The following is a 16,789-nucleotide window of genomic DNA, read 5'->3' on the forward strand; positions in this document are numbered from 1 at the left end:
ATGGTGTCTATCAAGTTACTTGCACTCCTGGCAGTGGTGAGTCCAAATTTTTAACTATTTGGTTAAATTAGACTAGCTTAAAAAAAAATCTAACTTGACTGCAAGACAGCACTTTTTGAACGTCAGGAATTTACAAAAGACAGCCCCCAAAACGCCCGCCCTTCACCACTTCCTATGTGTTTTTGCTGGGAAGAAGAAGTGGTGGAACAAACTTCCCAGCAATTGCACTCGGTTTCAGCCGCTTTTTAAGGGACCTTTTTCTCACGTCTTTATAAAAATTAGTTTAGACGTTGTTCTGATCTATAAGCTACATTACTGCCACATTTCTTTAGAATATATGCAGTATATTTTGCGTGAAAGGGAACAAACATTCATATATGTATAGAAACTTTTGTATTTAAAATTTTAGTAGGATTTTTTATTTTACATATCTAGCTGATTATAAGCAGGTTCTGAGAAATATTTTGTTAAACTTTTAAAAAAGAGTGTTTACAAAAAAATACAGCTGCCAATTTTCATGCTACGATCCTTGAAAATGAAAGGATCCGCGAAATGAATGGGATAGATATATTAATATGACAGAGATAAAAAGATATTTAAAGCTAATTTCAAGAAGGACATAAGTCCAGTTTCTTTTTGTATAAAACTCATTGTAATTTCGAACTGCATTTTGCATAACTAGGTACTTTTGTATATATTATTAATTTTTGCTCGCGACTTCGCGTGGAATAGTGACTTCCGGCAGATTTTTGGTTTGACCAATAGATGGCGCTATACGTCCGGAATACATTTTATTTTTTATTTTAATAAAAACTATCCTATGTCCTTTCTCAAGTTCCAAACTATGTCTGTACCAAATTGAACACAAATCGGTTCGGTAGTTAAGCGTGAAGAAAAGACAGACTGACAGACAGAGTTACTTTCACATTTATAATATTAATAGGGATATCTACTATAGCATAGCATATCTTACTATACCATTCTTCCACTCCAGGTGGCCATAGTGGCAGGGTCTCCCCACCACAAATCGATTAAGAAGAAAGTACCCTACGCCTGGACAGTCAGTTCTTCAGGAAGTTCAGGAGTCACAGCCGGAGCTTCAGCCGCTGGAAATGCTGGTGTAAGTATACTAGACTTGGGCTGCTTCCAATATCCTACCTCTTATTGACTTGGTAACTAGAGATAGGGCTTAGTTCTATACAATGACAATGGTGATGATGCAAGCCGATTATCGGCTACGGCTGCTGTTCTCATGTACGGAGATCAGCGAGCGCAGGACATATTATAAAGCACGAGCATTTGCTTGGACACAGGTGCACTCACTATTCCTTCACTCTCATAGCGCGATGCGACGTCAATCCGACACCACCGGAGAGAGATCAGGAGGAAGTATACTAGACTTGGGCTGCTTCCAATATCCTATCTCTTGTTGACTTGGCTACTAGAGATAGAACTTCAACGAGAGTAAGAGGAATAAGAACCATCTCATCATCTCCCGAGCCTTTTCCCAACTATGTTGGGGTCGGCTTCCAGTCTAGCCGGATGCAGCTGAGTACCAGTGTGTTTACAAGAAGAATAAGAATAATTTAACATCAGTTTAATTTATATTTTCTAATTACAGGCAAATGCAGTGGCTTTTAGCAGTCTTAGTAAGTACTTACAACTATATAATTAATATTTTTGATATACTTATTCAAAACATTCTAGATATAATCATCGGCAAGGATATTGAGCCCTGACCTTCACCTGCGCAGAAGTGATTTATTGGTTTATTGCCTCAAGTGTACAGTGCGCAAAGCGATCCCCAATCTTACGCCGAGAGCTCAATATCCGTGCCGATAACTATACATTTTTAAAATAAAGTTCTTGGTCCCAATTTCACAGACAACCTTACGTTAGTTTTTAACCGTCTTCACAAAAAGGAGGACGTTTTTAGTTCGGATTTAGTTTTATCTAAAACAAACTGTGTACTACGCAGTTTCACTCAAATCAATTTTGTTCACAAATATTGTTTGTGAATTTTGGCCTTATAAAAACAAAAATAAAACATATAGACATTGTTATTAATTTATTAATTCTATTTGCAGGATTCTTGGCCAAAGGAATAGCTGGTAAGCATTTTTTTTTATTTATAACTTTTCAAGCCAAAAAATCCTCTCTTAATATTTTTTTCTAATTATATTTTTCTTTTGTTTCTAGATCGCAACTCATTGTCCTACAAAGCCTTCAAGTGGATTGGCGGCAGAAGTAAGTTTCTAAAATCTTACGGTAGCTTTCTATAACCTATCTCTAACCTCTGATTAGCGATTAGATATAGAATTTTTACATAAGCTCCATATAAATTCATCATCATCTCCCGAGCTTTTCCCAACTATGTTGGGGTCGGCTTCCAGTCTAACCGCATACAGGTTAATACCAGTGTTTTACATGGAGCGGTTACCTATCTGACCAGCTCAACCCAGTTACCCGGGCAACCCAACACCCCTTGGTAAGAATGGTGTAAGACTTCCTGACTAACCGTAACGACCGCCAAGGATATTAAACGACAGCCGGGAACTACAGTTTAACGTGCCATCTGAAACACAGTCATTGGTGTCTGAGATTTGAAAATGAACCTTAAGACTGTTTATTTAAAGTATATTATCTCTTGCAGCTGCGGTGTCATCAGTGAATGATGCTTTGGATATAGTTCTGACGGCAGCCGCTGGAGTAGGTGGTCTCATCAATCTATGGATTCCTGGACGTAAGTGTCATTATTTACTTGTCCCCTAGTGCATCTACACGGTGCAAGTAGTTTGCGCATGTTGAGGCACATGCGCAGGTTACATGCGTTTTACAAACGTGCGGGTCCAGCGACTCGCGCATCTACCGAAGCAAGATACCTACCCGCGTGCTCTTGTCACTTGCGCATGTTAACTTGCTCCAGCTACATGCACCGTGTAGACGTACCCTTAATTTTATCCGCGCCCTGTGGAAACTACTTCTCGTACCCGGATAAAATATAGCTATAAAAAAAAAGAAAAAGTAGTCTTTTATTATTTTAAAGGTCTGTCTATGAAGTTTACATAGATATTTATAACGATACATACATACTGTGTTAATTTACTAATTGTAAATATTCTTTTTTCAGTTGGCAGTCTCTTCTCATCACGTAAGTAGTAATTTTATTATTTTTAATTAAAATGAATATGTGTAACTACATTGAAAGATTTTTCTATCCCAATACTAATTAGTTTACTTGTATATTTTGCTATCTCTTTCTATTCTTATCATATTTCTAATAGAAGCTACAAAATATTTTTGTAAAATTCCACCACTTCTAAATTGAAAGATTTTTCTAACTCAATACTCATTTTTTTCACATACTATCACTTCTATTAAAAAAAATAAAAAATTTCAACATTGTGAACACACAGTTTTCTTTCCTTCACTGTAGTCCTAGAAAAATACGAAGGTATTAAAAACAAAATATTTTCTTTCTAGTGGTGATTGCAAGTGCTAGAATCAGCTACTGTGTGGTCGGACAACCCTCAAGCTCTCACTTCGGACTGGTTCGCGATGGAAAAGCTAACAGTAAGTCAGATATTAATATTGTAATGCATCGTCATCTCCCGAGCCTTTTCCCAACTATGTTAGGGTCGGCTTCCAGTCTAACCGCACGCAGCGAAGTACCAGTGTGCCTCAAAGCGCGACTGCCTATCTGATCTCCTCAACTCGGTCACCCGATCAACCCAATTCCCCTAGGTAATACTGGTTGTCAAACCTACTAGCTTCTGACTACTCGTAACGACTGTCGAAGATGTCCAATGACAGCCGGGATCTACAGTTTGATGTGCCATCCGAAACACAGTAATTGGTGTCCAAGATATATTAAGAAAAGTTGCATTGGTACTTGCCTGACCTGGAATCGAACCCACACCTACATACTCGAGAGGTTGGTTCTTTACCCTCTAGGCCACCACGACTTTATACGACTGTCTTTTATTTATCATGTCATATCGTTTATTGCATTTTTGCATTCCATAATGTACATTAGGTGGAAAATATAAAATTATAGTCACAATTATTTCTAGTCAACATCTGCGCTAACGGGAACTACGGAGCCAAATGGGGTTGGAAGGCGTACTCTGGTGATTACTCCAACGCCGCCCTGGTGATCAAGGCTTACGGCTTGGAGAATGCCTCAGCTAAGGTCAACCAGTTCCTGGCTGCTAAGGGTGGCATCCAGGCTTTAGATGGTAAGAGAAACATGGTTTTTATTGATTCACTAGCTTTCACCCGTGTCCCGTAGCCGGATAGTGACAAAAACTATCCTAAAACCTTCTCTCGGGTCTAAGTTACCTTACTCTAATTTGCAGGTCAAGCCGTTTTCATGTTATGTCGTGACAACGGAAAGCGGGTTTCATTTTTAGGGTTCCGTAGCCAAAATGGCAAAAACGGAACCCTTATAGTTTCGTCATGTCCGTCTGTCCGTCTGTCCGTCTGTCCGTCTGTCACAGCCGATTTACTCGGAAACTATAAGTACTACAGTGATGAAATTTGATGGGAATATGTGTTGTATGAACCGCTACAAAAATATGACACTAAATAGTAAAAAAAAGAATTGGGGGTGGGGCCCCCCATACATGTAACTGAGGGATGAAATTTTTTTTTTCGATGTACATACCCGTGTGGGGTATCAATGGAAAGGTCTTTTAAAATAATATAAAGTTTTCTAAAAACATTTTTCTTAAAGTGAACGGTTTTTGAGATATCAGCTCTCAAAGTCGTAAAAAGTATGTCCCCCCCCCTCTATTTTTATAACTACGGGGTATAAAATTCTAAAAAAAATAGAGGTGATGCATGCTAATTAACTCTTTCAACGATTTTTGGTTTGATCAAAGTATCTCTTATAGTTTTTGAGATAGGTTGATTTAACTGTAATTTACGGAACCCTTCGTGCACGAGTCCGACTCGCACTTGGCCGGTTTTTTATATTTAAAGATGAACCGTTTCACCGACGTGCCCACGTTCCGATGGACCGGGATAAAATATAGCCTACGTTATTCGGGCTGAGTGTAGCTTTCTAACAATGAATTTGGAATTTTTCAAATAAATTTATTAGGGTCCAAAAATAAAATCCTCTAAATTAGTATAGAAAGTTTAAATCAGTCTAGTAGTCGCATAATGTTCCCTGTGTCTCGGATTTAAGAAATCGCTTTGTGGGTTTTGAGATACTTTTAAAAAGCAGCACGGGATATGAGAGTGAGGGAATAGTGAGTGCACCTGTGTTTGCGCAAATTCTTGAGCACTATAATATATCCTGTCCTGCCATGAGCTCATCTACATTATATAAGTTTGGCTAATTGAATGTCATTTGTTTCTTTCAGGATATGAAAAGAAGATCGCTAGCGCCATCGTCGTTGTTGCTAAGCTTTTCGACCGTAAGTATTTCAAAACAATATACTGTTTATATTATAAACTAGCTGTTGCCCGCGACTTCGTCTGCGTGAGCAATATAGAATTTCCAATTTCGTTTATTTAATCACTCATTGCTTAACCCCCGTAGGTGATAGCGTGATAATATATAGCCTATGTGTTGAACCGGCCCCCAGGTAATAGTCATGCAAAATTTGATTTAAATCCATGCAGTACTTTTTGAATTTATCCGGGACAAACATACAGACAAACAGATAAACAGACATACAGACAAAAATTTTAAAAACTACATATTTGGGTTTAGAATCGATTATGGATCACCCCCCAGGTATTCTTTAAAAAAAATATTCAATGTACAGTTTTGTATTACATGTATATAGATGTGTATTATATACTGTATAAACATTAATTACTGTCCCATTTACCAATTTATTATGTTGATGATTGATGAAAAATAGTCATCCAAATAAGTTTGTGCTTTTAGTTTTGGGCCATTATTTTATATTTTCGCTGTAATTTGAGTAATTTGAGTAATTTATCTAGTCTTCTGAGCACGTTTCCGGAGGACAGTGATGCGGAGAAATACTTCGAAGCCTAAATGGCGCCGAAATGTTCTTTTATACAAAGCTTATTTTTATTTCTCTAATATTTGTTTATTTATAGGTGATGTCAAGACCTGGTCATCACAAGATGTGAACACCGTATTCGCAAAATGTAAGTACCTATCATTGGTTTGTTTAAAAGTATAACCGCATGCAGCTGAGTACCAGTGTGTCATGTTGAGCGACTGTTCATCTGACCTCTTCAGACCTGTTTTCAGACCTTCTAGACTTTTAGACCGGCTGTCAGACTTTCTGGCTTTTGACTACCCGTCTGCCCAAGGTGTTACACTTGTGTGCTCAAGTTTAATTAATAATATGTGTTTTAATAATGTTATTTGTTTGTTATAGCGACCGAAGTATTGGGATGGCTCGCAAACTCCTACTACCCACGCCGTGAGTATACTTGAACTCAAACTCAAAATCGTTTATTCAAATTAGGCTGATAAATCAGCACTTTTCGAACGTCAAAAACAAAAGACAGCCCCCAAAACGCCCGCCCTTCACCACTTCCTATGTGGTTTTGCTGGGAAGAAGTGGCGCAACAAACTCCCCAGCAACACATGTCTGTCTATTGGGTTAGAAGAACCAGAACTACCAATTATCATCGGTTTCACCCGCGTCCCGTAGAAACTACCTCGCGTACCTGGATAAAAAAGTAGCCTGTAGCCTCCCCTGATAAATAGGCTATTTAACACTGAAAAGCAAATTCAAATCGGATCATTATTTCCTTAGATAATTGCTTTACAATAGAAAAATGTCAGTAGTAAATAGCCCATTTATCGAGGAAAGCTATAGGCTACTTTTTATCTGGGTTCGTAGAGAAGTTTCTACGGAAAGCGGGTGCAACCACTGGCAGAAGCTAGTGAAACATATGATATATTGTGAAAAAAATATTATAATTTTTACTATTTTCGTTTTCAGTTGGAGGATACGTTTTAGCTGGTGAGTAAAACATATGTTAACATTTGATAATAATTTAAAGTCAACGTTAAAAAATTAAAATTTAATGCTCTTATAGTATTTATTTAAAAAAATAATTTTTAAACAAGTACATAAACAACCATTTCAAGTGACACTTTCGTAAGAAAAACTAAAATTGTATTTTTCATTTCAGATTTCCTCCGCCTTGGTTCCAACAAGAATGTCGTCAATGTAGGATTAGGTAAGTTAAACTATATCTAAAATACATATATTCTTTATCCGAAAACATATTCAAAGAATATTTTTTGATCATCATCATCTCAGGCATAGGACGTCCACTGCTGAACATAGGTCTCCCCCTTAGATCTCCACAGATACCTGTTGGAGGCGACCTACATCCAGCGTCGACGGCGACCTTTATAAGGTCGTCTGTCCACCTTGTTGGTGGACGTCCTACGCTGCGCTTGCTAGTCCGTGGTCCAGCACTTTTGGACCCCATCGGCCATCTGCTCTGCGAGCAATATGGCCTGCCCATTGCCACTTAAACTTGCTAATCCGGTAAAATTAACAAAGAATTATTATATTTTCAGATTTATCAATCTTCCAAGACCAACTGAACCAAATTTCATCATACAAGATCCAGCAACAGCTTTTGTCGGGTGTTAAGAAGTGTACCGACCAAGAATTCAATAAAGCAAACGATGATGATGATGATGATGATGACAACGATTCTGATGAAAACCAGTCTGACAATGGAACAACCACAACCACAGGTTCCGGATCAACCACTGGAACCGGCTCAACCTCAGGTTCCGGTTCTACATCAACCACGAAGACTGTAACTGAAGGTGGTTCCCAAACAACCAAATCAACCACATCAACCACAAGTTCCGGATCAAGCACAGGTTCCACATCAACCACAGGAACGGGATCAGCCACAGGAACTGGATCAGCCACAGGAACTGGATCATCCTCCGGAACTGGATCAGCCACAGGAACTGGATCATCCTCCGGAACTGGATCAGCCACAGGAACTGGATCATCCTCCGGAACTGGATCAGCCACAGGAACTGGATCATCCTCCGGAACTGGATCAGCCACAGGAACTGGATCATCCTCCGGAACTGGATCAGCCACAGGAACTGGATCAGCCACAGGAACTGGATCAGCCACAGGAACTGGATCATCCTCCGGAACTGGATCAGCCACAGGAACTGGATCAGCCACAGGAACTGGATCAGCCACAGGAACTGGATCAGCCACAGGAACTGGATCATCCTCCGGAACTGGATCAGCCACAGGAACTGGATCAGCCACAGGAACTGGATCAGCCACAGGAACTGGCTCAACCACAGGAACTGGATCATCCTCGGAACTGGATCATCCTCGGAACTGGATCAGCCACAGGAACTGGATCATCCTCCGGAACTGGATCAGCCACAGGAACTGGATCATCCTCCGGAACTGGATCAGCCACAGGAACTGGATCAGCCACAGGAACTGGATTAGCCACAGGAACTGGCTCAACCACAGGAACTGGATCATCCTCCGGAACTGGATCATCCTCCGGAACTGGATCAGCCACAGGAACTGGATCATCCTCCGGAACTGGATCATCCTCCGGAACTGGATCAGCCACAGGAACTGGATCATCCTCCGGAACTGGATCAGCCACAGGAACTGGATCAGCCACAGGAACTGGATCAGCCACAGGAACTGGATCAGCCACAGGAACTGGCTCAACCACAGGAACTGGATCATCCTCCGGAACTGGATCATCCTCCGGAACTGGATCAGCCACAGGAACTGGATCATCCTCCGGAACTGGATCAGCCACAGGAACTGGATCAGCCACAGGAACTGGATCATCCTCCGGAACTGGATCATCCTCCGGAACTGGATCATCCTCCGGAACTGGATCAGCCACAGGAACTGGATCATCCTCCGGAACTGGATCAGCCACAGGAACTGGATCATCCTCCGGAACCGGATCAGCCACAGGAACTGGATCAGCCACAGGAACTGGATCAGCCACAGGTTCCGGTTCTACATCAACCACGAAGACCGTAACTGAAGGTGGTTCCCAAACAACCAAAACCAGCTCAACCACAGGAACCGGATCTACATCAACCACGAAGACTGTAACTGAAGGTGGTTCCCAAACCAGCTCCGGAACAACCAAAACAACCGGCTCAACCACAGGAACCGGATCAGCCACAGGTTCCGGATCAGCCACAGGTTCCGGATCAGCCACAGGTTCCGGATCAGCCACAGGTTCAGGATCAGCCACAGGAACCGGATCAGCCACAGGTTCAGGATCAGCCACAGGAACTGGATCAGCCACAGGAACTGGATCAGCCACAGGAACTGGATCAGCCACAGGAACCGGATCAGGCACAGGTTCCGGATCAGCCACAGGAACTGGCTCAACCACAGGTTCCGGTTCTACATCAACCACGAAGACCGTAACTGAAAGTGGTTCCCAAACCACCTCCGGAACAACCAAAACAACCGGCTCAACCACATCTTCTGGATCAACCACAGGAACCGGCTCAACGACAGGTACCGGATCAACCACGAAGTCTGTTACTGACGGTGGTTCCCAAACCAGCTCCGGATCAACCACAAAGTCTGTAACTGAAGGTGGTTCCCAAACCAGCTCCGGATCAACCACAAAGTCTGTAACTGAGGGTGGTTCCCAAACCAGCTCCGGATCAACCACAAAGTCTGTAACTGAAGGTGGTTCCCAAACCAGCTCCGGATCAACCACAAAGTCTGTTACTGACGGTGGTTCCCAAACCAGCTCCGGATCAACCACAAAGTCTGTAACTGAAGGTGGTTCCCAAACCAGCTCCGGATCAACCACAAAGTCTGTAACTGAGGGTGGTTCCCAAACCACCTCCGGATCAACCACAAAGTCTGTTACTGAAGGTGGTTCCCAAACCAGCTCCGGAACAACCACAAAGTCCGTATCTACCACTGACTCAGAATCCCAAACGTACAACTCTGACAATGATTCTGACAACAACACAGGTAATGCTGGTCAGAAACACAAAAGATCCGATTTATCTGACGATGTAAACGGAAAAGATGATTCCGATAAGATTGAAAAGAAGAAGAAACTTATCCAAGATCTGATTAACAAGGGCAAACAAAAGCAAGGCAAAGCCGGAACAACCACTGACGTTACTAAAACCAACTCCGGTTCATCTACGACTGTAACTGGGTCTGGTTCCACAACCAGCTTCGGAACAACCACAACTAAAGGATCAACCACAAGTACCGGATCAACCTCAAGTTCTGCATCAACCACAGGAACTGGATCAGCCACAGGAACTGGATCAGCCACAGGAACTGGATCATCCTCCGGAACTGGATCAGCCACAGGAACTGGATCATCCTCCGGAACTGGATCAGCCACAGGAACTGGATCAGCCACAGGAACTGGATCAGCCACAGGAACTGGATCAGCCACAGGAACTGGATCAGCCACAGGAACTGGATCAGCCACAGGAACTGGATCAGCCACAGGAACTGGATCATCCTCCGGAACTGGATCAGCCACAGGAACTGGATCAGCCACAGGAACTGGATCAGCCACAGGAACTGGATCAACCACAGGAACTGGATCAGCCACAGGTTCCGGATCAGCCACAGGAACCGGATCAAACACAGGAACTGGATCAAACACAGGTTCCGGATCAGCCACAGGAACCGGATCAAACACAGGAACTGGATCAAACACAGGTTCCGGATCAGCCACAGGTTCAGGATCAGCCACAGGAACCGGATCTACATCAACGACGAAGACTGTAACTGAAGGTGGTTCCCAAACCAGCTCCGGAACAACCAAAACAACCGGCTCAACCACATCTTCTGGATCAACCTCAGGTTCCTCATCAACCACAGGAACCGGATCAGCCACAGGTTCCGGATCAGCCACAGGAACCGGATCTAGCACAGGTTCCGGATCAGCCACAGGTTCAGGATCAGCCACAGGAACCGGATCTAACACAGGTTCCGGATCAGCCACATCTTCTGGATCAACCACTGGAACTGGCTCAACCTCAGGTTCCGGTTCTACATCAACCACGAAGACCGTAACTGAAGGTGGTTCCCAAACAACTAAAACCAGCTCAACCTCAGGTTCCGGATCAGCCACAGGTTCCGGATCAGCCACAGGAACTGGATCTAACACAGGTTCCGGATCAGCTACAGGTTCCGGATCAGCCTCAGGTTCCGGATCAGCCACAGGAACCGGATCTAACACAGGTTCCGGATCTGCCACAGGTTCCGGATCAGCCACAGGAACCGGATCTAACACAGGTTCCGGATCAGCCACAGGTTCCGGATCTACATCAACCACGAAGACTGTAACTGAAGGTGGTTCCCAAACCAGCTCCGGTACAACCAAAACAACCGGCTCAACCACATCTTCCTCATCAACCTCAGGTTCCGGTTCTACATCAACCACGAAGACCGTAACCGAAGGTGGTTCCCAAACAACCAAAACAACCGGATCAACCTCAGGAACCGGATCGACCACAGGAACCGGATCAGCCACAGGTAATACCATAAGTTTTAATCAATCACCATAATTTTAAATGGTTCTAATCTTATTTATATCGCCCACTTAGCATACTATTGTGGTTTTATGACAATGTCCACCGAGCCTTTTCCCAACTATGTTGGGGTCGGCTTCCAGTCTGACCGGATTCAGCTGAGTACCAGCGCTTTACAAGAAGCGACTGCCTATCTGACCTCCTCAACCCAGTTACCCGGGCAACCCGATACCCCTTGGTTAGACTGGTGTCAGACTTACTGGCTTCTGACAACCTGTAACGACTGCCAATGATGGTCAATGACAGCCGGGACCTACAGTTTAACGTGCCATCCGAAACACAGTCATTGGTGTCTAAGATATACTTTAGAAAGTACATACAAACTTAGAAAAGTTGCATTGGTACTTGCCTGATCTGGAATCGAACTCGCGCCCTCATACTTGAGAGGTTGGTTCTTTGCCCACTAGGCCACCACGACTTTTTTGTGGTTTTATGACAATGTGTGAGGCTAATGTGTATGTATTGTGTGTAGTGTATTCTCACAGCTTAAGTTGAGTATTCCTGGTCTCTCTCGAGTCACCGGCCATGATGCGTTATGGGTGCGCCATGTCTGAAGGCTTGAAAGTAACAAATACCCGTCATCATCATCATCATCTCAGCCATAGGACGTCCACTGCTGAACATAGGCCTCCCCTTTAGCTCTCCACAGATACCTGTAAAATACTCGTCACAATATTGCAAATTGCTGGCTGCGAACACATGTGTGTGTGACCGCCTCGTTGGTCTAGTGGTGGCAAGCGCGGCTGCTGTGTTCGAGGTCTCGGGTTCGATTCCCGGGTCGGGCCGAAATCGCTTTGTGGGTTTTCTTAGACTTCCACAAAGCAGCCCGTAGTCTGGAAGTTGGTGATTGATTCACCCGTGCATCGGAGAGCACGTAAATGTCGGTCCTGCGCCTGATCTCTTTCCGGTCGTGTCGTATTGCCGTCCCATCGGGCTATGAGAGTGAAGGAATAGGGTGTGCACCTGTGTGCAGCTGTCTGGAATAATTCTGAACTGGACCTATTTGGCGCACCCGTTTGTTACTTTTTTTTATTTTATTTTTTATTTCTATGTGTATGTATGGCTTGTGTCAATAAATAATTTTTCTTTCTTTCTTTCTTTAGGTTCCGGATCAGTCACAGGAACCGGATCAAGCACAGGTTCCGGATCAGCCACAGGTTCCGGATCAGCGACAGGTTCAGGATCAGCCGCAGGTTCCGGATCAGCCACAGGTTCCGGATCTACATCAACCACGAAGACTGTAACTGAAGGTGGTTCCCAAACCAGCTCCGGAACAACCAAAACAACCGGCTCAACCACATCTTCTGGATCAACCACAGGTTCCACATCAACCACAGGAACCGGATCAAACACAGGAACCGGATCAGCCACAGGTTCAGGATCAGCCACAGGAACCGGATCAAACACAGGAACCGGATCAGCCACAGGTTCCGGATCAGCCACAGGTTCAGGATCAGCCACAGGAACCGGATCAGCCACAGGTTCCGGATCAGCCACAGGAACCGGATCAAACACAGGTTCCGGATCAGCCACAGGTTCAGGATCAGCCACAGGTTCAGGATCAGCCACAGGAACCGGATCAAACACAGGTTCCGGATCAGCCTCAGGTTCCGGTTCCACATCAACCACGAAGACTGTAACTGAAGGTAGTTCCCAAACCAGCTCCGGAACAACCAAAACAACCGGCTCAACCACATCTTCTGGATCAACCACAGGTTCCTCATCAACCACAGGAACCGGATCAAACACAGGAACCGGATCAGCCACAGGTTCAGGATCAGCCACAGGAACCGGATCTAGCACAGGTACCGGATCAGCCACAGGTTCAGGATCAGCCACAGGAACCGGATCAAACACAGGTTCCGGATCAGCCACAGGTTCAGGATCAGCCACAGGTTCAGGATCAGCCACAGGAACCGGATCAAACACAGGTTCCGGATCAGCCACAGGTTCCGGATCAGCCACAGGTTCCGGATCAGCCACAGGAACCGGATCAAACACAGGTTCCGGATCAGCCACAGGTTCAGAATCAGCCACAGGAACCGGATCAAACACAGGTTCCGGATCAGCCACAGGAACCGGATCTAGCACAGGTTCCGGATCAGCCACAGGAACCGGATCAAACACAGGTTCCGGATCAGCCACAGGTTCAGGATCAGCCGCAGGTTCCGGATCAGCCACAGGTTCCGGATCTACATCAACCACGAAGACTGTAACTGAAGGTGGTTCCCAAACCAGCTCCGGAACAACCAAAACAACCGGCTCAACCACATCTTCTGGATCAACCACAGGTTCCTCATCAACCACAGGAACCGGATCAGCCACAGGTTCCGGATCAGCCACAGGAACCGGATCAAACACAGGTTCCGGATCAGCCACAGGTTCAGGATCAGCCACAGGAACCGGATCAAACACAGGTTCCGGATCAGCCTCAGGTTCAGGATCAGCCACAGGTTCAGGATCAGCCACAGGAACCGGATCAGCCACAGGTTCCGGATCAGCCACAGGAACCGGATCAAACACAGGTTCCGGATCAGCCACAGGTTCAGGATCAGCCACAGGAACCGGATCAGCCACAGGTTCCGGATCAGCCACAGGAACCGGATCAAACACAGGTTCCGGATCAGCCACAGGTTCAGGATCAGCCACAGGAACCGGATCAAACACAGGTTCCGGATCAGCCTCAGGTTCCGGTTCCACATCAACCACGAAGACTGTAACTGAAGGTAGTTCCCAAACCAGCTCCGGAACAACAAAAACAACCGGCTCAACCACATCTTCTGGATCAACCACAGGTTCCTCATCAACCACAGGAACCGGATCAAACACAGGAACCGGATCAGCCACAGGTTCAGGATCAGCCACAGGAACCGGATCAAACACAGGTTCCGGATCAGCCACAGGTTCAGGATCAGCCACAGGTTCAGGATCAGCCACAGGAACCGGATCAAACACAGGTTCCGGATCAGCAACAGGTTCAGGATCAGCCACAGGAACCGGATCAAACACAGGTTCCGGATCAGCCACAGGTTCAGGATCAGCCACAAGTTCTGCATCAGCCACAGGTTCAGGATCAGCCACAGGTTCTGCATCAGCCACAGGTTCCGCATCAGCCTCAGGTTCCGCATCAGCTAACTCTGGTTCTAACAATGGTGGCTATGGAGACGAATATACAAAGATTTCATCAAACAACGAAAGTAGCGATTTCTCAGACGGCTCAGAAGACAGCTATAATCAGAAGAAAGTAGAAAACGGCAAAACTATAGAAGCTTCTGGCTCTAAAGTTGAGGAATCAGAAGGTAACTCAGCATCCTCATCTTACTCAGAAGAGAAGAAGAACCGTGATGGGTCATACTCTAAGCTGGAGAAGAAGTCTTCCAATGATGCTGAGACTAACAGTAGTGTAGCTGATGAGAGCAAGTCGGAGACCAGCTCTGATGGGTCTTTACACGCTCAGAAGCATCACCATTCGAGCCATTCTTCAAAGAAGAGTAACTCAGAAAGTAGCTATTCTTACTCATCAAATTAAAAAGTTAAAGGTACTTGAAGGAAATCATGAATTGTATTTTAGTTTGTAAGTTTTAGAAATATAGGTGATGCATTTGAATTCGTTTTTTGTTTTATTTTTCTGCCCTATAAGTATCTATACTTCTTCAATGATAGTTTTCTAATCATATAGTATGTACTTTCTTATAATTCTTATAATAATTCTAATAATTCTTATAACGTGGTGGCCTAGTGGGTAAAGGACCAACCTCTCAAGTGTGAGGGCGCGGGTTCGATCACAGGTCAGGCAAGTACCAATGCAACTTTTCTAAGTTTGTATGTACTTTCTAAGTATATCTTAGACACCATTGGCTGTGTTTCGGATGGCACGTTAAACTGTAGGTCCCGGCTGTCATTGAACATCCTTGGCAGTCGTTACGGGTAGTCAGAAGCCAGTAAGTCTGACACCAGTCTAACCAAGGGGTATCGGGTTGCCCGGGTAACTGGGTTGAGGAGGTCAGATAGGCAGTCGCTTCTTGTAAAGCACTGGTACTCAGCTGAATCCGGTTAGACTGGAAGCCGACCCCAACATGATTGGGAAAAAGGCTCGGAGAATGATGAGTATGTACTTTCTTAGTTTCTTGGATCAATGACCGAATAGGAGTACACACATACTGAAAACTGAAAATAGTTTGTTTGAGCAGATAGGCAGTCGCTTCTTGTAAAGCACTGGTACTCAGCTGAATCCGGTTAGACTGGAAGCCGACCCCAACATAGTTGGGAAAAAGGCTCGGAGGCGTTTGTTTAAGCTCATAAATCAGTACGCAACGATCAGGTATTTAGCCGGTATCAGACCGAAATAGATTTGATTCAAGCTTTTCTTAAAAAAAACAGTAAACAGTGTAAAAACGTTAGAGATCTATACAGTAGTTATTATAAAATTATGTAAGTACTTTTTCTCGTCTCGAACAAACTATAGCTACCTATGTTACTCGTTGATATTGAAGCATTCCAACAGTGAAAGAGTTTTTCAAATCGGTTCTGTAGTCTTAGAGCATTTATTGTGTAAGCATACAATACAAAATTTACTCTTTACCAACAAGGTGGACAGACGACCTTATAAAGGTCGCCGTCGACGCTGGATGCAGGTCGCCTCCAACAGGTATCTGTGGAGATCTAAGGGGGAGGCCTATGTTCAGCAGTGGACGTCCGCCGGCTGAGATGATGATGATGATAATATCAGGATAGAAGACATACATATTATCACTCAGACCAGAACCAATAAAACAAGCTCATCACACAAATATTCCCTTTACCGAGAATCAAACCCGCGACCCTTAGTTCGGCAGTCAAACATGACCAACAGGATTATAAAATACATTTTAACCCTCTCAATGGTCATAAGCTATCAAATCTAACTATATGGATTTAGTTTGACCCTTCATATAAGTAAGACGATATTACAAGTCACGGGTTTGGTCATTTTAAGGGTACAATATACCCCAAGATTTTATGGGCCGTGTAACTAGAACCCTTAGTCTACCCTTACACTGCAAACTTTTAGTCGGCCGATAGTTTGTTTGGGCTCATAAGTCAGTATAAAGATGAATGGTAGTACGCACATTACAAAGATCAGGTATTTAGCCGGTATCAGAACAATTGAAAACTTTTATAAAAAACAACCGGCCAAGTGCGAGTTGGACTGGCGCACGAAGGGTTCCGTACCATTATTTATAAAAG

At 44.2% G+C, this 16,789-nt stretch overlaps 1 protein-coding gene across 1 annotated transcript; it reads left to right on the forward strand.

Annotated features, from left to right (window-relative positions):
- Window positions 1–15,170, forward strand: LOC110378967 (fibroin heavy chain). Its single transcript, XM_064043173.1, has 20 exons — window positions 1–36; window positions 995–1,120; window positions 1,622–1,649; window positions 2,088–2,111; window positions 2,200–2,247; window positions 2,654–2,743; window positions 3,131–3,151; window positions 3,484–3,573; window positions 4,074–4,238; window positions 5,370–5,423; window positions 6,082–6,132; window positions 6,369–6,413; window positions 6,942–6,962; window positions 7,135–7,182; window positions 7,532–7,779; window positions 8,237–10,958; window positions 11,088–11,507; window positions 12,991–13,278; window positions 13,639–13,854; window positions 14,233–15,170. Exons 1-20 carry the CDS (start codon window positions 1–3, stop codon window positions 15,090–15,092), a joined length of 5,601 nt encoding a protein of 1,866 aa, XP_063899243.1. The 3' UTR covers window positions 15,093–15,170.
- The last annotated feature ends 1,619 nt before the right edge of the window (window positions 15,171–16,789 follow it).

Source organism: Helicoverpa armigera, chromosome 31 (genome assembly GCF_030705265.1).
Source record: "Helicoverpa armigera isolate CAAS_96S chromosome 31, ASM3070526v1, whole genome shotgun sequence".
Taxonomy (NCBI): domain Eukaryota; kingdom Metazoa; phylum Arthropoda; class Insecta; order Lepidoptera; family Noctuidae; genus Helicoverpa; species Helicoverpa armigera.